The following is a 23046-nucleotide window of genomic DNA, read 5'->3' as shown; positions in this document are numbered from 1 at the left end:
TACTACTCTTACCCAGCCATATTTGGTACCTTAGGGTTATTTATTTATTTATTTATTTATGAAAGAGAGAGAGAGAGGCAGAGGGAGAAGCAGGCTCCCAAGGAGCAGGGAGCCCGATGCGGGACTCGATCCCAGGACCCCGGGATCATGACCTGAGCCGAAGGCAGACGCTTAACCATCTGAGCCACCCAGGCGCCCGGTACCTTAGGGTTTTTGGAACATGCCAAGGAAATTCCTACCTTAGAGTCTTTGTACTTGTTCTTCTGTCTGTCTGGAATGCACTTTTCCTGGATTTTCACATGATTTTCTTCCTGAGTTCCTTTATATTTTTGCTCAAATGTCTCCCCATCAAGAGAGGCCTTTTTGGACTTTCCCATATAAAAGAGCAGCCCCAAGACACTGTGCTCTGTCTTACCCTTGTAGGAGAGGAAAAATAATTTCCCCTCTACCTCTCTAGGATCCTGGTTGAGACCCCCCTTAATAAAAGACAGATTAAGAAGGGGGGCACCTGGGTGGCTCAGTCAGTTAAGCGTCTGCCTTCAGCTCAGATCATGATCCTGGGGTCCTGCGATGGAGCCCATTGTAGGGCTCCCTGCTTGGTGGGGAGCCTGCTTCTTCCTCTCCCACCTCTTGTTCTCATACTCTCTCTCTCATGAATGAATAAAATCTTAAAAAAAAAAAAAGACAGTTTAAGAGGGAAAAAAAGCAAACAGAAGTTTAATAACATGTATGCCTCCTCTATACATGGGAGAGACGCAGGAAAACTGAGTGACTCCCCAAAATGGCCGGAGCCATCACTTTAAATGCCATCTCCAGCTAAAGACAAAAGATGTTGAAGTGTGGCAGCCAGTTATGGGAGGTTTTCAAGTCACAGTAAGGGAGGGTATGGTTGTTATGCAGACTTAAGTATCTGCCTTCTTTGAGAGCGTTTCTTCCCAGTAGTTTTCAGAGTTTTTCCTGTATCTGCTGTTACATAACAATAGTCAGCTTAAAATAATCTTTATGCCAGGGATACCTCGGTGGCTCAGTTAGCTAAGCATCTGCCTTTGGCTCAGGTCATGATCCCAGGGTCTTGGGATTGAGTTCCCGCATTGGGCTCCTTGCTCAGCAGGGAGCCTGCTTCTCCCTCTGCCTGCCACTCCCCCTGCTTGTGTGTGCTCTCTCTCTCTCTCTCTCTGACAAATAAATAAATAAAATCTTTAAAAAAACCCTAATCCTTATGCCAAAGAGGCATGTTTTCGGGTGACAAATTGTGCTCCCCTTCACCCTACATTACTTTTCCCCATAGCACTTATCCTGTCTGAAATGCTATATATTTCCTTATTTTATTGTCAATGCCACCTCCCTAGAATATGAAGACCATGAGAGCAGGAACTGTGTCTATTTTATTCACTGCTGTATCCCCACAGCCTAGATGAGTACTTGGCATAGAGAAGGCACTTAATAATTTTGTTGAATGAAAGATTGAATGGGCTACCCATGTATCATCAGGTCTTTCAGATGATGCTATTTGGACCGAGCAAATATATTCTGGATTCCCAACACTTTTTATGTTAAAAAGCTATTATTGCTTCTACAGGTGATCGTTTTCAGAAAGTGGAATTAGCACTGACAGGCACAGGACTTCCTGTCTTACTACAGTTTGATCCAGGAAAGGTCCTTAATTTTGCACCTTGTTTCATGGGTGAACATTCAGAGCTTCTGTGTATTATGCAAAATCGATCCAACTCACTTCCTGTGATGTACCGTTTTCAAAAAACTGCACATTTTAAAATTCATCCTGAAAGGGGCAAGATTGATGAAGGATGTATCCAGGTAAGATAATTATTCGATGCTTTCACATGCTTCAAATATTTTAAGATTCGCTAAAATGACATGCAGAGGATTGAAAACTTCATTTTGTTCCACCAGTATTAAAAATTGTATTTCTTTTGTGGCCTCGTTGTGAATACTTTAGTGTTGGCACTTATACAGTATCCATAATTATTTGTTAAGTGCCTTTCATGTGCCAGGAAAAGCATTTGACGCTGTAGGGAATGTAAAGAAGGACAAAACATAGTTATTGCGTCCAAGGATTTTTTTTTTTTAAGCTCAGAGAGTATTTATCGTCACCCCAGGAGGCAGGCCCCTAAATTTAAATATCCAGCATGGAGCCTTAGTCCTCCCTGCCTTGGGTGGGTGCAGGAACAGGTCCTGAAGCCTTTGTCTAGGACAGTGGAACCCAGCAACCAGAGGGGGGATGCCCCTGAGCCAGTAGCTGCCGATAGCAGCAATAAGTGAAAAGGAGGTAGGAATCAGGCACTTGTCCCAATCTCAGAGATGCTGAAAGGAGTGCAAGATGCTTTGGGACTCACCCCTAGACTGAAGGTTGGCCAAGCTGGGATGCACACATGTGGGACGAATGGAAGTCCAGTGCCTCACCGGCAGAGGCTGTAACCCCATGCCATAGTTAACCCAAGACAGAAGGGAGGGGGTTGTCAGTTTGGCCTCTGAAGCCTTGCCCCCCTGTGAGGTGAGGTGCTATGGGGGAATCTAGCCACTATAGTCTTTACTTGCTGAGGGGTGAGTTTCTCAGCCTTTTGCACAAGTACATGCTCCTTGCCCCCCAACTCATCAGCGGCTGACGTGAAGGGCATCCTGCATCCACTGGTCGCAGGCATCATGTGTCACGGGCACAGTGAGGGGTGGTGGGTGTGGGGGTAGGCTCGCATCAGGCTTGTCGTCATCAGATAGGCCAGCAGATAGCGTTAGTAGGTGTCTGAATGTAGGGAGGACAACAGGTCCTGGCACAGGCTCGGGTCTCGGCCCAGGTGCTTGTGGTCCGGGAGTGACTCGTACAGGCCCACAGCTGGCACAGTAGGGACATATTCCGCCACTGCAGCCCCACTATGCCCTTGCGCAGTCACGGGGGGGGGGGGTTCCACGTGGGCGGTGCTGCAGGTGTAGCAGGGCGGGGCTGGGACGTAGGTGGCGCCGCTCAGCTCCTGCTGTAGGCTCGCTTCTGCTCGCTCGTGGAGCCCCCGCTGACAGCGTGAGGACCGCACATGCCGCGCGGTAGTGGTGGCAGCCCAGCTGGGACACAGCCCGCGTCACCCCCTGCCTTGGCTTAGGGCAACCGGTTCCTGGTCGGTTCCTGGTCGGTTCCTGGTCCGACGGTGCAAACAGCGATGTCTCCGCCTTTCCTCCAACGGTCCGCCCAGTAAGAATTTTTTTTATGTACTAAGGAAGTGTAAAACCTACATACCAACAGTTCTGGTTTAAGAAAAGTGCAAAATGTGTTGAAAGAGATCTATAACGGGGCGCCTGGGTGGCTCAGTGAGTTGAGTGGCTGCCTTCGGCTCATGCATGTCATGATCTTGGAGTCCTAGGATTGAGCCCCACGTCGGGCTCCCTGCTCAGTGGGGAGCCTGCTTTTCCCTCTGTTCCTCACCCTGCTTTCGTCCTCTCTCTCAAATAAATGAAAAATCTTAAAAAAAAAAAAAAAAAGAGATCTATAAGAAGGTGATACAGAAACTCAGAGGACAGTGTTTTTACTTCCAGCCAGGTAGCAAGGTCTTTTCCTATGATAGTAACAGCCAGAACTTGAAGGTTGAGCAGAATTTTCAAATTTGAAACTGATGATACTTAACTGGCCTAGGCCTCCAACTGCTGGTGTGGTGCAGACAATTGAAGTCTGAGGAGTACCTGTGAGTCCCGGGGCAGTTTCTGTCTTTCTCACTACTCACATAACTCTTGTCCTTGTCCCCTAAACTGGGGTTGGCTGACTGTCCTCCACAGGCCAAATCTGGCCTGCTGCCTATTTTTTAAAGTAAACTACCATTGGAACATAGCTGCTTTTATTGTCTGTTGTCTATGGCTGCTTTCATGCTACAAAGGCAAAGTTGAATGGGTGTGAGAGAGCTGTGTTAACTTTAAAAATAAGTTAAAGGGCCGCCTGGGTGGCTCAGTCGGTTAAGTGTCTGCCTTGGGCTCAGGTCATGATCCCAGAGTCCCAGGATCAAGCCCCACATCCGGCTCCCCACGCTCAGCTTCTCCCCCTGGCCCTACCCCCCTCTCGTGCGTGCTCTCTATCTCTCAAATAAGTAAATAAAATCTTAAAAAAAAATAAGATAGTTATTTTACCAGTCAAACTGGGTTTATTTGGCAATAGCAGAGAACTGTAATTCGGGACAAACAAGCTATGGCAGAAACCATAGGCTAGTCCAACAACCAAAGAGAGGAACCTCATTTTATGGAGGAGGAGGAGGAAATTGGGAGTGGTTATTTTGAAGGAAAGTCCATTGAAGAAAAGCGGGAGTTCAGGATGATGACGGTTTGTTGTTGGCTGAGTTGCTGGGGCAGTTGATTCCTTACAGGAGTTGCAAGGTAACATATTTTCGTGTTGGGACCTGTAACTGATGATTCTTTCCAATCCATGTTTCTTCCTGTAATTGAAGTCTAGTGGCAGGGCGTGAGAGCTCCTCCTTCTGCCCTCCCGATTCCATTTTAGTGATGTTTCCCTTTATTAATTTTTACAGTTATATGGCCCATAAAGCCTAAAATATTTACTGTCTGGCTATTTACAGAAAAAGTTTGGAGACTTGCTCTAAACGGTAGCAAGCATGAATGCTTTCAGTTTCACCTCAGGTTCTTATGTTACCATCTTTTCTCCACTGTATTGTGATACGGCTCATAAAGTTATTGATGGAAGCTTTCTCCCAGTTGCAATCAGGAACTATTGTACACATGTTTAAATGCATGCAGCTCATATTTATAACTCTTCCTGCTTCATTAGAATGACTCACTTCCGTCCCCTCAAATTTGGATAGATTTAATCAGTCTTTATAGAATAACAACTGATGTTAACCACATTATGCAAAAACGTTTGCCTTTTAACCGCTTCCTAGACTTTCTTTAGTTCAATCCTCTTAAATCTACCAGCTCAGTTTATTTTCTCCAGCAACATGCACCCTTTCAAAACGTGTTTGATACCTAAGTTCCAAATTTCATTTTTAACCCTCTGTGTTTCTGGGTTTCTCAAGCATTAATAACTTTCAGATTAATAAAAAGTGAATGTGGGAAGTGTAGGGGGTGCTGGAGAACTGTGGCTTGCACAGGCTGGTCAAATCGTCTGTTAGAAGTGAGATATTATTTAGAAGTGAAATAGGATTATTCTTTTTAATACTAGTTTATTGAACTAGAATTCACATACGATAAAATTCACACATTTAAAGGGTATAATTCAGTGGTATTTAGGATAGTCAAAGAGTTGTGCAATCATTAGCACTAATTCTACAACATTCTCATCACCCCAGGAAAAAGTTCCATGTCCATTAGCAGTCACTCCCTCTTCTTATTCCTCAGCCCGTGGCAGCCACTAATCTGTTTTTTATGTCTATAAATTTCCTTGTTCTTGACATTGCATATAAATATAATCATAAAATGTGAGGACTTCGTGTTTGGTTTCTTTGATACAGCATTATATTTTCAAGTTGCATGAGTGTTGAAGTATGTGTCACTACCTCATTCCTTTTTTATGGCCAGACTGTACTCCATTGTATGGATAGCCTACCTTTTGTTTATCTATTCATCGGCTGATGGGCATTTGAGTTGTTTCCATCTTTTGGCTATTATGAATGATGCTGCCATAATTATATTGTTAAAACATTGTTATGATGTCCTTTTTATGGTGAGGACACTTAAGAGCTACCGTCTTAGCAAATTTCAAGTGTACGATATAGTTTTGTTAACTATAGTCACCAGCTCCAGAACTTACTCATTTTGCAGAACTGAAACTTTGTGCCCTTTGACCAACATCTTCCTATTTCCCCTTCCCTCCCACCCCTGGTAACCACCTTCTACTCTCCTTCTCGTTGTTTAACTATTTTAGATTCCACATGTAAGTAAGATCATACAATATTTGTCTTTCTGTGTCTGGCTTATTTCACCTAATGTTCTCTAAGTTCATCCATGTTGTCACAGATGTCAGGATTTCCTTCTTTCTTAAGGCTGAATAAAATTCCATTATTCTTATGCATGTGGATATCCAGTTTTTCCAGCACCATTTATTAAAGAGACTGTCTTTTTTCTACTGTGTGTTCTTGGCATTCTTGTTGTAGTCTAGTTGATTATAAATGCACAGATTTATTTGTGGGCTCTCTATTCTGTCATATGTTCATATGTCTTTTTTATGCCAATACCATACCGTTTTGGTAACTGTAGCTTTGTAATATAGTTTGAAATCGGGAAGTGTGATGCCTCCAGCTTTGTTCTTTTTGCTCAAAATTGCATTGGCTATTCAGAATCTTTTGTTTACATTAGGAGCAAAAAGAATAAAATACTTAGGAATAAACTTAACCAAAGAGGTGAAAGACTTATACACTGAAATATCAACGAAGGGAACTAAAGAAGCCATAGATAAAGAGAAAACCATCCTGTGTTCATGGTTAGGGAGAATTAATATTTTTTAAATGTCTATAATACCCAAAGTGATCTACAGGTTTTTTACAGTCCTTATCAAAATCCCAATGGTGTTCTTTACAGAAATAGAAAAAAATCTAGAAATTCATATGGACAGGTTTTCAGTACTCTTTAGCATACACTGAAGAGTGGAATTGTTGAATCATGTGATAATTCTGTTTAACTTTTTGAGAAACTATCATACTGTTTTCCAATGAAATTGTACCATTTCATAACTCTTACCAGCAATGAATATGTGTTTTAATGTTCTAATACCTCCACACCTTTGCCCATATTTGTTAATGTTCTTCTTTTTGATTATATCTGTCCCTGTGGGTGCAAAGTTGCTTCTCACTGCAGTTTTCATTTACATTTCCCCAGTGACTATTGATGGTGAATGTCTTTTTATATGCTTATTGTGCACTGGTATATCTTCTTTAGGGAAATGTTTATTCATGTCTATGATAGGCAGAATAATGACCACCTAAAAGTGTCCTTATCCTAATCTGCGGAATTTGTGAATATGTGATGTTTCATGGCAATGGAGGATTTAGGTTTTAATTGGAAGTAATGTTGATAATCATTTGACTTTAAAATGGGGAGATTAATCTGGATTATCTGTGTAGGCCCAATATAATCACAGGGGTGCTTAAACATGAAAATAGAAGGCAGAAAAGTATGAGTATCAGAGTGATGTGATGTGAAAAATATTTGCATGTCCATTACTGGCTTTGACAACGGAAGGGGAGGGTGATGAGCCAAGGAACACGTTGACCTCTAGAAGATAGGAAAAGATAAGGAAATAGATTCTCCACTAAACTCCAGAAATGAACGTTGTCCTGCTGAAATCTTGGTTTTGGTCCATTGAGATTGGAGTTGGACTTTTGACGTACAAAAGTAGAAGATAAGAAACTGAACTGTTGTAGCCCACAGAATTGTTTGTAATTTGTTATTGTAACAATAGGAAACTAATATAAAATTCTTTACCCATTTTTAATTGGGGTATTTGTCTTTTTGTCGTTGAATTGCAAAAGTTCTTTATGTATTCTGGATACAAGTCCTTTATCAGCTATGTGAATTACAAATATTTTCTCTTCTGTGGGTTGTTTTCACATTTTCTTTTTTGTCCTTTGAAGTACAAAAGTTTTAAAGTTTGATTAAGTCCAGTGTATCCTTTTTCCCCTTTTGTCACTTGTGCTTTTAATATCCTGTCTTAGTAGCTATACAATATCCAAGGTCATTAAGATTTGTTCCTATATTTTCCTTTAAGAAATTTAGCTTATGCATTTAAAATATATTATCCATTTTGAGTGTTATTTAGAGGTCCAGATTCATTCTTTTACATATAGATGTCCAGTTATTTTGGAATCTTGGCATACTTATTGAAAAAACACCTGACTGTAAATGTTAGAGTTTATGGACTCTATTTTATTTATGTTTATCCTTATGCCAATATCACAGTGTACTGATTAGCGTTGTAGTAATTTTTGAAATTGGGAAATGTGAGTCCTTCAGATTTGATCTTTTTAAGGAAATTTTTGACCCATTTGAGACCCTTGAAAATTCATATGAATTTTAGAATTAGTTTACTAATTCCTATAAAAACAAAACAAAAAAAGAACAAAACACCCCAGCAGCTGGGATTTTGATAGGAATTGTATTGAATCTGTAAATCTGTTTGAGAGTATTTCCATCTTAACAATATTAAATCTTGCAACTTATGAAAATTGGATAGTTTTCATTTCCATTTATTTATGTCCTTTTATATTCCTTTCATTGGTGATTAGTAGTTTGCAGTACACAGGTCTTGCCATTCTTTTAAAAATGTATTCCTAATATTCTGTTCTTTTTGATGAAATTGTATTCTTAAATTAATTTTTGTATCATTTACTGCTAGTATATAGAAATGCAATTGATTTTTGTATATTGACCTTGTATCCTGTAACCTTAAAATCATTTATTATTTCTGATCATTTTCACTGTGTTCTTTGGGATATAAGATTAATGTTATCTGTGAATAGAGACCGTTTTATACCTTTCTTTCCAATTTGGATGAATTTTATTTCTTTTTTCTTACATCATTGCCTTGGCTAGAACCTCTACTATGGTATTAAATAGAAGTGACAAGAGAGGATATTTTTCTTCTTCCTAATCTAAGGGGAAAGCATTTAGTCTTTCACCATTAAGTATGATGTTAGTTGTGGGTGTTTCATAGATTGCATTTACAAACTTGGGGAAGTTTTTTTCTACTCCAAGTGTTTTAGGTGTTTTTACTGTGAAAATGTGTTGTATTTTCTCAAGTACTTTTTCTGTGTCTGTTACAGCAATAATGTGTTTTTTGCCCTTTATTGAGATGGTATATTACATTGACTGATATTCTGATGTTAAACCTGGGATAATTCCCTGTTGTACATAGTGAAAATCCTTTGTACATATTGCTGGATTCAGTTTGATAGTATTTGGTTGAGGAATTTTGCATATATATTCATTAGGGACATTGGCCCATAGGTTTCTTTTCTTAAATATCTTTGGTTTTGACAATGGAGTAAAACTGGTGTCACAGAAAAAGTTGGAAAGTGTTCTCTTCAATTTTTGGAATAGTTTGTGAAGGACAGGTGCTAATTCTTCTTTAAATGTTTGATTTAAAAAAAATGGTAAAATTCACCATCAAAGCCATCTGGTTCTGGGCTTTTCATTATCAGGAGTTTTTTTGATTTCTAATCAATCTCTTGTTATCCCAGGGCTATTCAGATTTTTTATTTCTTCTATAATCAATTTTAGAAGTTTGCAACTAAGAATTTGTCCATATCATCTAGGTTATCTAATTTGTTGGCATACACTTGTTCATCATATTACCTCATACTTTGTTTTGTGTGTGTGTGTGTGTCAATTTTTGTTTTCTATTTACTGAAATCAACTACTTTGTTCACATGCATTTTATTTTATTTAAATGTATTTTTCTTTATTAAGTTTTGAATTTTAATTCCAGTGTAGTTAACATTCAGTGTTTTATTAGTTTCAGGGGTATAATATAGTGATTCAACACTTCTGTATATTACTCAGTGCTCATCATGGTAAGTGCCCTCCTTACTCCCCATCACCTGTTTCACCCACCCCCCATCCACCTCCCCTCTGGTAACCATCAGTGTGTACTCTTTAGTTAAGGATCTGTTTCTTCATTTGTCTCTCTCTCTCTTTTTTTCCTTTGCTCAATTTGTTTCTTAAATTCCACATATGAGTGAAATCATGTGGTATTTGTCTTTCTCTGACTGACTTATTTTGCTGAGCATTATACTCTAGCTCTATCCATGTTGTTGCAAATGGTAAGATTTCATTCTTTTTAATGTCTCAGTAATATTCCATTGTGTGTATGTGTGTGTGTGTATATATATGTATATATATATATACATATATATATGGCATCTTTGTCCATTCATGTATTGATGGGCACTTAGGCTACTTCCGTGATTTGGCTATAATAAATAATGCTGCAATAAACATACAAATGTATATATCCTTTTGAATTAGTGTTTTTGTATTCTTTGGGTAAATATCCAGTAGTGCAATTGCTGGATCTCTGGGTAGTTCTATTTTTATCTTTTTTAAAAAAGATTTTATTTTTATTTATTTGACAGAAAGATTGAGAGAAAGAGAGCACACAAGCAGGGGGAGTGGCAGACAGAGGGAGAGAGAGAAGCAGGCTTCCCTCTGAGCAGGGAGCCCAATGAGGGGCTCGATCCCAGGACCCTGGGATCATGACCTGAGCCGAATGCCAATGCTTAACGACTGAGCCACCAAGGCGCCCTGTTCCCTCACTTTTTATTGTTGACAGTGATATTCTCTCTATCATTCTTAATTGTAGCAAATTGAGTCTCTCTCTTTTTTTGTTTTTTGCTTGGTGAGTCTAGCTAATGATTTTCCATTACTGATGATCATTTCAAAGACAGTTTCAGATTTGTTGGTCGTCTCTATTGCTTTCAGCTCTCTATTTCATGGATTACTGCTTTTGTCTTTATTATTCCTTTTCTTCTCTTCACTTTGGGCTTACTTCTTTTTTCTATTTCCTAAGGTGGAAGTTTAGGTTATTGCTTAAAGGCCTCTTAAATTTATTTCATTTTTTTAAAACTTTTATTTCTTATTTTATCTTAAAAATTTTTTTTTAAGATTTTATTTATTTGTCAGAGAGAGAGAGAGAGAGAGAGAACACATGCAGGGGGAGCAGCAGAGGGAGAGGGAGAAGCAGGCTTTCCGCTGAGCAGGGAGCCTGGTGCGGGACTGGATTCCAGGACCCAAGGATCATGACCTGAGCCGAGGGTAGATGCTCAACTGACTGAGCCACCCATGCATCCCCCCCTTTTTTTTTTAAAGATTTTATTTATTTATTTGACAGAGAGAGAGATAGTAAGAGCAGGAACACAAGTGGGAGAGGGAGAAGCAGGCTTCCCGCTGAGCAGGGAGCCCAATGTGGGGCTCGATCCCAGGACTCGGATCATGACCTGAGCTGAAGGCAGACGCTTAATGACTGAGCCACCCAGGTGCCCCCCACGTGTCCCTTTTTAAACCTTGTTAAAAAAAAATGTTATTTATTTATTTATTTATTTTTGACAGGAGAGTGTGTGAGAGAGCGTGCGAGAGAGCGTGTGCGTGCACGTGGGGGGAGGGGCAGAGGGGGGAAGCAGACTCCCCGCTGAGCAGGGATCCCAGGACCCTGGGGTCATGACCTGAGCCAAAGGCAGACGCTTAACCCACTGAGCCACCCAGGCGCCCCTTAAATTTACTTCTAATTACAGCTTTTGCTGTATTCCATGAGTTTTGACATGTTGTGTTATAGTTTTCCTTCATCTCAAGGTATTCTCTAATTTCCCCTGAGATTTCTTTGACCCATTGGTACTTAGGAGTGTATTGTTTAACTTCTACATATTTGTGAGTTTTCCATATTTCCTTCTCTTTATTTGTTCTTTTTAACAATTTCTATACTGTATTGATAGTCTCTATTTTTTGAGATGTTTTCATACCTTTTCTAATCCTTTTTTATTGAGGTATAATTGACATAGCATTAGGTTTCAAGTGTACAATGTAATGATAATTTATATATATTGGGAAATGATCATCATAATAAGTCTATTTAATATCTATCACTATACATAGTTACAAATTTTTTTCTTGTGATAAAAACTCTTAAGATTTACTCTTGTAGCAACTTTCAAATATGTGATATAGTATTAACTCTAGTCACTATGCTGTACGTTATATCCTCATGACTTACTTATTCTATAACTGGAAATTTGTACCTTTTGACCCCCTTCATCCATTTCACCCACCTGCCTCCCCTTGTCTTGACTACCACCAGTCTATACTGTGTATATATGAGCTTGGTTTTTTTTGTTTGTTTGTTTTTTGTTTTTAGATCCCACATATAAGTGAGTTCATACAGTATTTGTCTTTCTGTGTCTGACTTATTTCACTTAGCATAATGCTCTCAAAGTATACCTGTGTTGTCAAAAATGTCAAGGTTTTGTTTCTATTTTATTCCTAAACACTTGATCTTTCTTGTCTTTTTGATAATAGTGATTTTGACAGGTGTGCCATGATACTTTATTGTGGTTTTGATTTGCATTTCCCTGATGATTAGTAATGTTGAGTGATGATGATTAATGAGTGATATTTTTTCCCATCCCATGGGTTGCCTTTTCATTTTGTTGATGGTTTCCTTTGCTCTACAGAAGCTTTTTAGTTTGATGAAGTCCCACTTTATTTATTGTTTATTTTTACTTTTGTTGCCTTTGCTTTTGGTGTCTTCCTTTAATTCTTTAGTTATATTTTCCATTAGTTCTTTGAGCATATTTATAATAGTCAACTTATCATCTTTGTCTAATAAATTCAACATTTGGGTTTCTTCGGGCATAGTTTCTATTTATTGCATTTTTTCTGTGTGTTGGCCATACTTTCCTCTTTCTTTTTGTGTCCCATATTTTTTTTTCTTGAAAACTGGGCATTTTAAATGATATAATTTGGCAACTCAAATCAGATAGCTCTCAAGATTTATTCTCATTGCTCTTTGTTTTTGTTCTTTTTCTTTAGTAACTTTGTAGACTGAGTCTGTAAATGTTGTTTTCTTTGTTATGTGCAGCCAATCAAGGATCTGCTCAGTTAATTTAGGGGTCAGCTAATGATTGGGCAGAGCTTCTCTTAAATTCCTTGAATCGATAAGTCTCACAGCCTTTGCCAAGAGCGTTTGTGTAAATGTATTGGGTGAGGCATATCTTCATTGTTCTGTCAGGTATTTTATAGCTTTTATTGGCCTTTAATTTCACCTTGTACAGAGTCTCAAAGTCAGCCAGATGTCAGAAATTAGAGCTTTCTCAAATCTTTCCTGGGCATGTACACTGTCCTACACATGTGTGTGGTGGTCTAGATTCCCAGGAATATGTCAGAGCTTTTCAAATATCCTCTGAATATTTTGTGTTTTTATTTTCCTTTTTTCTTTTTTGTTTTGCCTCTTGTTGGCCTTAAATGGTAATGCTACTTCAAGTTGCTGTGATGTTTAGCAATTGCTGCTGATTTTTTGATGAGGGGGAGGGGAAGAGGGTACAAAACTGGGGGGAGAGAGTTGTTCACAAAGAATGAGCCCCGAACCAGGTCAATTAAAAATAATACCCTGGGGCACCTGGGTGGCGTCTGACTTCAGCGGCTCAACTCATGATCCCGGGGTCCTGGGATCGAGTCCCGCATTAGGCTCCCTGCTCTGCAGGGGGCCTGCTTCTCCCTCTCCCTCTGCTGCTCTCCCTGCTTGTGTTCCTTCTCTCTCTGTCAAGTAAATAAAATCTTAAAAAAAAAAATACCCTTATAGTAGGCTTTTTAGCTAGCTTCTAGACAGGACAAATAGGGACAATTCTCTGGGGATAGGATTTTTGGAGAGCTCCAAACGCAATCTTTTCCCTCCCTGGTTGCTAGGCTAATAGTTTTTACAGCTGCCATAGTTACAAGGCTGTTGTTTTTCAAGGAGAGCTCAAAACCGGGGAGAGGAGGATGGGATTACGGTGTATAAAAATGACACGAAACCTGTTATTCTTTCAGAGATTCAGCTATTTTAAAAATTTTATTTAAATTCAATTAGCCAGTATATAGTACATCAATAGTTTTTGGTGTAGTGTTCAGTGATTCATTAGTTGCGTATAACACCCAGTGCTCATTACATCACATGCCCTCCTTAATGCCCATCACCCAGTTACCCCATCCCCCCACCCACGTCCCTTTCTGCAACCCTCAGTGTGTTTCCCAGAGTCAAGTCTCATGGTTTGTCTCCCTCTCTGATTTCTTCCCATTCGGTTTTCCCTCCCTTCCCCTATGGTCCTCTGTGCTATTTCTGATACTCCACATATGAGTGAAACCATATGATAATTGTCTTTCTCTGACTGAGTTATTTCACTTAGCGTGAATACCCTCCAGTTTCATCCATGTTGGTGTAAATGGTAGGTATTCATCCTTTCTGATGGTTGATCAGCTATGTTTTTCTTAAATACTCCTTGGATTTTTATAAGCTTTTGGGTAATTTTAAAATATGTGTAAAGTTGATTTTGACAGTTATTCCAGTGGTTTCTTTCCCTTGTAGAGGAGTAGATATTTGGAGATCCTTGATTTGCTATTCTGGAGGTGCTTCAATAACATTGTTCTTAATTTTTTCTTAAATACTTTTCCAGTAATATATATCTTAAAGGTTTGTCAATGCTGTATATGGTATTTCTAAGCTACTTTTATATTACGGTGGCTAGCTCTCCTTTAAAAATTAAAAAAAAAGTTTTTTATTTGCTTTTTATTTTTTCCAACAGTTTAATATTATTTTTGTAATCCATTTGGACTGCTAAAACAAAATACCATAGATTGCATGGTTTATAAGCAACAGAAATTTATTTCTCACAGTACTGTAGGCTAGAAGTCCTAGATCAAGGTGCCAGCATGGTCAGGTGAGGGCCCTCCCAAAGGCCCTATCTCCTAATTCCATCACATTGGGCATTAGGTTTAAACATGTGAGTTTTGGGGATTCACAAACATTCAGCCTATAGCAATTGGTTACTTTTTCTTTTTTTAGACTGTGACATGTTCATTCATTCCACATCAAGTAGGAGTCTTTAAAGTGAAGCAATTGATAGAGATTATTGGCTCAGTGGCAGATGAAAATTTGCAGTCATCACTAAAGCCTTTTCATCAAATATATTTAGATTTCAAGAGCATCTGCAAACCTTCCACCAAGAAAGTTGTGATGAAAATTAATCCTGGTAAGCTAATGTGGACACATATTTTTTTAAATTAAGGTTATATAGGATTATTTTAGCACACCGATTGCTTAGCTATGTGTATCAAATGTGGTCTGATCTTGTGGTACTTACCTTATGAATGCATCAAAATCACTTAGAAGGCTGGTTAAAATAGATCTCACTGGTCTGTATCCCAGAACTGATTGTTAAATAGGTCTTTGGTAGAACCCAAAGATTTGCATTTCTAACATGTCCCTGACAGTTGCTGATGCTGCCATTTTGAGGATTATAATTTGCATAGCACTGCTTTAGTGATCTATAAAATTTATTAAGTATTTTATTGGTTTTTATATTATATTCTACATTTTGGTTTGAGTCTCTAATATAAACTAGTTTTGACCATTCCATGGATTATCTTGTTGCTATTTCCTGTAATACTCAATTATCTTTTATACATTGAGCCGTATGAAATTGCTGATATTCAGCTCTCTTTGATCTATAAAAGCTTATGTCACATAGGCTAACCCATTCCTTCAAGTTACTATGTTTTCTTTTTTATGTATGCAATATTTTCTAAATTGTCTTGTGTAGGTCCATTTATTAGATGAATTATTTGTATTTTCTGAATGTGTTTTTTTAGGGATTTAGTTTTAAGTTAGAACCAACAGTGTAGTGTATTAATGCATGGATATTATTTGGAAAGCTGAAATTCAAGAAACTGTATTTAACTTAATATTCAATTCCATAAAAGGTATATCCCCTTTGGTCAGTAATCCTACGGGACAGTTTGTGGTTAGAGACTTGCCAAAATACAAGGACCGTGCACCTGTTACAATGCTTCAATCAGCCATGACACGCCTTCACAATCATCGCATAAGTAAAGAGTCAATGGAGGGTGCACTGATAGCCTTTCCCAATGACCGAGCTGCAAGTATCAGGTCTGGAGACCAGCATAAAGTTTTCAGGTAACATGTTATATTAAAAACCAGAAATTTTGAAAGATACAATGACCAACATGATATGCAGGTCTTAGCAGATCCTGCTATAACAAACTAATGATGACGATAATAATAATAGTAATAAAATTTTATCTCTCTTGTTTTGTTTTACATTGGAGGTGATGGTTATTGAATGCTACTGTATTTGCTTTGTCCTACCTCTCATCACCTCTACTCTGTGCCTGACAGGAAGTGGATGGTTTACCAGATGATTATTAAAATATGCTGTTGAAAAATATAGAATAATAGAAAAAAATCACTTTTAGAAATCTATCAAGTTCTCAGACTAGTCATACTCATTAAGTATGGCTGACAGCTTGAATTTATCTAAAATAAAAATAAACATTTACAATTGTGAGAAACTAGTCATCATCGTCATTATTGATCATCATCATCACCTTTGTTCCCCTCAAAGTCACATTTCTCATAACCTTTCCCAAATTGAACTAAAACTTCACCAATTAGGATCAAAGGTGATGTCAAACCTCAATTTAAATCAATCCAAACCTCAAAGAAATTACTACCTTTCAAGTGCTTAGTGAGAGGAACCCAGGCATCCTGGTTTTTACACATTGCAGACAGAAATGAATTTTTCTGCCTGCTTGTGTGTTACTAGTACACTATCTAAACTTGATAATGTCCCTGGGTTTTCTCTACTTGTCTCTTTACCTTTGGTGAGTCATTGAGCTCACTTAATTTTACAGTCATTTTCTTGCAATATCATTTGATTTTAGGCCATAATTGTTTTATTATCCACAATTGGAAAATTCTGGGTCTTTGCATAGTCAGTCTTGTTATTTTATTTTACAAATTTTATTCGTACCAGCCTTTCTCTCTCTCTTTTTTGTTTGATACGTACCATGAAGCATAGGAGTGCAAAAATCACTCAGACTCCATTTTGAATAATTATATAGTATAAAAAAGGAAAACTCATCTCTCCCTCTGACTCATTGCACTCCCTCCCATACAGAAGTATCTGTTGGAAACAATTTTTTATGTATCCTTTTCAGTTCTTTCCTATGTTTATACAAATATGTTTGTATAGATATATGTTAATTAAATATTAATATTTTTTCTGTCTAAATCAGTCTTAATATGATCTAAAAAATGCCAGATTTTAAAAATACTCTATTTAAATTCAATTTAGGTAACATATGTAGTGTTAGTTCTGCCAGATTTTTTAAAAAAATTATTTAAATTCTATTAATTAACATATAGTGTATTATCAATTTCAGAGGTAGAGTTCATTGATTCATCACTTGCATATAATACGCAGTGCTCATTACATCACATGCCCTCCTTAATGCCCATCATCCCCACCCACCTCGCCTCCAGCAACCCTCAGATTGTTTAACTATAGAGTTAAGAGTCTCTTATGGTTTGTCTCCCTCTCTGATTTCATCTTATTTTATTTTTCCCTCTCTTCCCCTAAGGTCCTCTGTTTTGTTTCTTAAATCCCACATATTAGTAAAATCATATGATAATTGTCTTTCTCTGATTGACTTATTTCCCTTAGCATAATACCCTCTAGTTCCATCCATGTCATTGCAAATGGTAAGATTTCATTTTTTTGATGGCTGAGTAATATTCTATTGTGTATATATACCACCTCTTCTTTATCCATTTATCTGTTGATGGACATCTGAGCTCTTTCCATAGTTTGGCTATTGTGGACGTTGCTGCTGTAAACATTGGGGTACAGGTGCCCCTTGGGATCTCTGTGTTTGTATCCTTTGGGTAAATACCCAATAGTGCAATTGCTGGATCGTAGGGTAGCTCTATTTTCAACTTTTTGAGGAACCTCCATACTGTTTTCCAGAGTGCCTGTACCAGCTTGCATTTCCACCAGGAGTATAAGAGGGTTCCCCTTTCCCTGCAACCTCACCAGCATTTGCTGTTTCCTGACTTTTAATTTTAGCCATTCTGACTGATGTGAGGTGGTATCTCATTGTGGTTTTGATATGTATTTCCTTGATGGCAAGTGATATGGAGCATTTTTTCATGTGTCTGTTGGCCATTTGTATGTCGTCTTTGCAGAAATGTCTGTTCATGTCTTCTGCCCATTTCTTCAGTGGATTATTTGTTTTTTGGGTGTTGAGTTTGATAAGCTCTTTATAAATCTCGCCAGATTTTTTTTAAAGAAAGCTAAACATTTCCTATTTATCTCATGGCCAAAAGTATTCTTCTCAATTTATTCTTTTCCATATTAATAGAGATACAAAATTTAGTTATTTTCTGGTTAACAATTAGTAACTTTAAGTAATGAAATTTTATGATGTATTAAATTGTTGGTAACTATAATTACTATTTTATTTCTTAATGCATTTTATTAATGATTTTGACAAGAAAATAAAGAAAATAAGTTGGGAATTTTTGTCTAACTTTTTTTAGTACAGTATGTCCTGTGTTTAGAACAGTGTCAGGCATATAATAGGCACTGGGTAAATATTTTTAAATAAATAAATGAGGAAAAGTGTTTTATTTGCATAATAAATTTTGTCCCCTGTATTTTGCACATTAAAAAAAATCACCTACTCAAAGCTGAAGAGGTATGTCATGAAGTTTATTCTTTTTTTTAAAGTTTTTATTTTAATTCCAGTTACTTAACATACAGTGTAATATTAGTTTCAGGAGTACAATTCAACACTTCCATACATCACCTGGTGCTCATCACACCAAGTGCACTCCTTAATCCCCATCACCGATTTCACCCCATCCCCTCACCCACCTCCCCTCTGGTAACATCAGTTTGTTCTCTATAATTAAGAGTCTGTTTCTTGATTTCTCTCTCTTTTTTTTCCCTTTGCTCATTTGTTTTTTTTCTTAAGTTTCTTAAGTTCCACATATGAATTATATGTGGAATTATATGGTATTTGTCTTTCTTTGACTGACTTACTTCCCATAGTATTATACTGTCTAGCTCCATCCAGGTTGTTGCAAATGGCAGGATTTCATTCTTTTTTTAACGACTGAATAATATTCCATAGCGTGTGTGCGTGTGTGTGTGTGTGTGTGTGTGTGTGTGTGTGTGTGTGTGTGTATACCACATCTTCTTTATCCATTCATTAGTTGATGGACTCTTGGGCTGCTTCCATATCTTGGTTATTGTAAATAAAGCTACAGTAAACACAGGGGTGCATGTATCCCTTTGAGTTAGTGTTTTTGTGTTCTTTGGGTAAATACCCAGTAGTGCAATTGCTGGATCTTAGGGTAGTTCTATTTTTAATTTTTCAATGAACCTCCATACTATTTTCAAGTGACTGCACCAGTTTGCATTCCCACTAACAGTGCAATAGGGTTCCCCTTTCTCCACATCCTCGCCAACACTGTTTTTCTTGTGTTGTTGATTTTGGCCATTCTGACAGGTATGAGGTGATATCTCATTGTAGTTTTAATTTGCATTTCCCTGATGGTAAGTGATGATGAACATCTTTTCGTGTGTCTGTTGGCCATCTGAATGTCTTCTTTGGAGTAATGTCTGTTCATGTCTTCTGCCCATTTTATGATTGAATTATTTGTTTTTTGGGTGTTGAGTTGTATAAGTTCTTTATATATTTTGGATAGTAACCCATGTCTTCTACCATTCTGTAGCTTGCCTTTTAGTTTTGTTGATTGTTTCCTTCACTGTGCAGATTTTTATTTTGATGTGGTCCCAATATTTTATTTTTACTTTTGTTTCCCTTATGACAGGAGACATATCTAGAAAAAAGTTGCTATGGCCAGTGACAACAAAGTTACTGCCTCTATTCTCTTCTAGGACTTTCATGCGGGTTTCAGGTCTCATATATAGTTTATTTTTTTTTAAGATTGATTGATTGATTGATTGGTCGGAGAGAGAGCACAAGCAGGGGGAGCAGCAGGCAGAGGGAGAAGCAGGCACCATGCTGAAAAGAAGTCCCATGTGAGACTTGATCCCAGAACCCTGGGATCATGACCTGAGCCGAAGGCAGACGTTTAACCTACTGAGCCACTCAGAAGCCCTTAGTATAGACATTTTAACAATATTTGTTCTCTAATCCATGAGCGTGGAATGTAGTTCCATTTCTTAGTCTCCTCTTCCTTTTTTTTTTTGCTATGATGTTTCTTTTTTTCTTTAATTTTATTATTTTAATCACCAGATATCATTAGTTTTTTTAATTTTATTTCATTATGTTATGTTAGTCACCATACATTACATCATTAGTTTTTGATGTAGTGTTCCATGATTCATTGTTTTCGTACAACACCCAGTGCTCCATGCAATACATGCCCTCCTTAATACCCATCACCAGGCTAACCCATCCCCCAAGCACCTCCCCTCTAGAACCCACAGTTTGTTTCTCAGAGTCCATAGTCTCATGGTTCAACTCCCCCTCCGATTCCCCCCCTTCATTTTTCCCTTCCTACTATCTTCTTCTTCTCCTTTTTTTTTTTTTAACATATAATGTATTATTTGTTTCAGAGGTACAGGTCTGTGATTCAACAGTCTTGCACAATTCACAGCGCTCACCATAGCACATACCCTCCCCAATGTCTATCATCCAGCCACCCCATCCCTCCCACACCCCACCACTCCAGCAACCCTCAGTTTGTGTCCTGAGCTTAAGAATTCCTCATATCAGTGAGACCATATGATATATGTCTTTCTCTGATTGACTTATTTCACTCAGCATAATACCCTCCAGTTCCATCCACATCGTTGCAAATGGCAAGATTTCAATATTTTGATGGCTGCATAATATTCCACTGTGTGTGTGTGTGTGTGTGTGTGTGTGTGTGTGTGTGTGTGTGTGTACACACCACATCTTCTTTAATCCATCCATCTGTTGATGGACATCTTGGCTCTTTCCATAGTTTGGCTATTGTGGACATTGCTGCTATAAACCTTGGGGTGCATGTACCTCTTCGGATCAGTACATTTGTATCTTTGGGGTAAATACCCAGTAGTGCAATTGCTGGGTCATAGGGTAGCTCTATTTTCAACTTTTTGAGGAACCTCCATACTGTTTTCCAGAGTGGCTACACCAGCTTGCATTCCCACCAACAGTGTAGGAGGGTTCCCCTTTCTCTGCATCCTCGCCAACATCTGTCGTTTCCTTTAGCTATTCTGACTTGTGTGAGGTGGTATCTCATTGAGGTTTTGATTTGGATTTCCCTGATGTGATGTTGAGCACTCTTTCATGTGTCTCTTGGCCCTATGGATGTCTTTGGAAAAATGTCTGTTCATGTCTTCTGCTATTTCTTGATTGGGTCATTTGTTCTTTGGGTGTTGAGTTTGATAAGTTCTTTATAGATTTTGGATACTAGCCCTTTATCTGATATGTCGTTTGCAAATATCTTCTCCCATTCTGTCGATTGTCTTTTGTTTTGTGGACTGTTTCTTTTGCTGTGCAAAAGCTGTTTATCTTGATGAAGTCCCAGTAGTTCATTATTGCCCTTGCTTCCCTTGCCTTTGGCGATGTTTCTAGGAAGAAGGTGCTGCGGCTGAGGTCGAAGATGTTGCTGCCTGTGTTCTCCTTTAGGATTTTGATGGACTCCTGTCTCACATTTAGGTTTTTCAACCACTTTGAGTCGACTTTTGTGTGTGGTGTAAGGAAATGGTCCAGTTTCATTCTTCTGCATGTGGCTGTCCAATTTTCCCAACATAATTTGTTGAAGAGACTGTCTTTTTTCCATTGGACATTCTTTCCTGCTTTGTCAAAGATGAGTTGACCGTAGAGTTGAGGGTCCATTTCTGGGCTCTCGATTCTGTTCCACTGATCTATGTGTCTGTTTTTGTGCCAGTACCATACTGTCTTGATGATGACAGTTTTGTAATAGAGCTGGAAGTCCGGAATTGTGATGCCACCAGCTTTGCTTTTCTTTTTCAACCTTCCTCTGGCTATTCGGGGTCTTTTCTGGTTCCATACAAATTTTAGGATTATTTGTTCCATTTCTTTGAAAAAAGTGGATGGTATGTTGATAAGGATTGCATTGAATGTGTAGATTGCTCTAGGTACCATTGACATTGTCACAATATTTGTTCTTCCAATCCATGAGCATGGAATGTTTTTCCATTTCTTTGTATCTTCCTCAGTTTCTTTCATGAATATTTTATAGTCATCTGAGTACAGATTCTTAGCTTCTTTGGTTAGATTTATTCCTAGATATCTTACGGTTTTGGGTGCAATTGTAAATGGGATCGACTCCTTAATTTCTCTTTTGTCTGTCTTGTTGTTGGTGTATGGGAATGCAACTGATTTGTGTGCATTGATTTTATATCCTGACACTTTACTGAATTCCTGTATGAGTTCTAGCAGTTTTGGGGTGGAGTCTTTTGGGTTTTCCACATAAAGCATCATATCATCTGCAAAGAGTGAGAGTTTGACTTCTCCTTTGCTGATTTGGATGCCTTTTACTTCTTTTTATTGTTTGATTGCTGTGGCTAGGAGTTCTAGTACCATTTTGAATAGCAGTTGTGATAGTGGACATCCCTGCCGTGTTCCTGACCTAAGGGGGAAAGCTCTCAGTTTTTCCCCATTGAGAATGATATTCGCTGTGGGTTTTTCATAGATGGCTTTTATGATATTGAGGTATGTAACTTCTATCCCTATACTCCAGAGAGTTTTGATCAAGAAAGGATGCTGTACTTTGTCAAATGCTTTTTCTGCATCTATTGAGAGGATCATATGTTTCTTGTTCTTTCTTTTATTAATGTATTGTATCACATTGATTGATTTGCGGGTGTTGAACCAACCGTGCAGCCCAGGGATAAATCCCACTTGGTCATGGTGAAGAATCCTTTTAATGTACTGTTGGATCCTATTGGCTAGCATTTCGGTGAGAATTTTTGCATCCATGTTCATCAGGGGTATTGGTCTGTAATTCTCCTTTTTGATGGGGTCTTTGTCTGGTTTTGGGATCAAGGTAATGGTGGCCTCATAAAATGAGTTTGGAAGTTTTCCGTCCATTTCTATTTTTTGGAATAGTTTCAGAAGAATAGGTATTAATTCTTCCTTAAATGTTTGGTAGAATTCCCCTGGGAAGCCATCTGGCTCTGGGCTCCTGTTTGTTGGGAGATTTTTGATGACTGCTTCAATTTCCTTAGTGGTTATGGGTCTCTTCAGGTTTTCTATTTCTTGCTGGTTCAGTTTTGGTAGTTGATACATCTCTAGGAATGCATCCATTCCTTCCAGATTATCTAATTTGCTACCATAGAGTTGCTCATAATATGTTCTCCATAATTGTTTGTATTTCTTTGGTGTTGGTTGCGATCTCTCCTCGTTCATTCCCGATTTTGTCGATTTGGGTCATTTCTCTTTTCTTTTTGATAAGTCTGGCCAGGGGTTTATCAATCTTATTAGTTCTTTCAAAGAACCAGCTCCTAGTTTCATTGA

The 23046-nt window shown here is 38.2% G+C and overlaps 1 protein-coding gene across 1 annotated transcript in view; it reads left to right on the top strand.

Moving 5' to 3' along the window:
* The window catches only part of CFAP47 (cilia and flagella associated protein 47), a 514691-nt gene that overhangs the window by 32637 nt on the left and 459008 nt on the right, over positions 1-23046 (top strand). The window contains exons 8-10 of the mRNA XM_073901936.1: positions 1580-1815; positions 14528-14714; positions 15445-15658. Coding sequence (XP_073758037.1) covers positions 1580-1815; positions 14528-14714; positions 15445-15658 — 637 coding nt within the window. The remainder of the gene's footprint in view (positions 1-1579; positions 1816-14527; positions 14715-15444; positions 15659-23046) is intronic.

The sequence above is a fragment of the Callorhinus ursinus genome, unplaced genomic scaffold (genome assembly GCF_003265705.2).
Source record: "Callorhinus ursinus isolate GAN/ISIS: 27379988/994484 unplaced genomic scaffold, GSC_fseal_2.0 scaffold16, whole genome shotgun sequence".
Classification (NCBI taxonomy): domain Eukaryota; kingdom Metazoa; phylum Chordata; class Mammalia; order Carnivora; family Otariidae; genus Callorhinus; species Callorhinus ursinus.
This window is presented reverse-complemented; position numbering and strand designations above follow the sequence as displayed.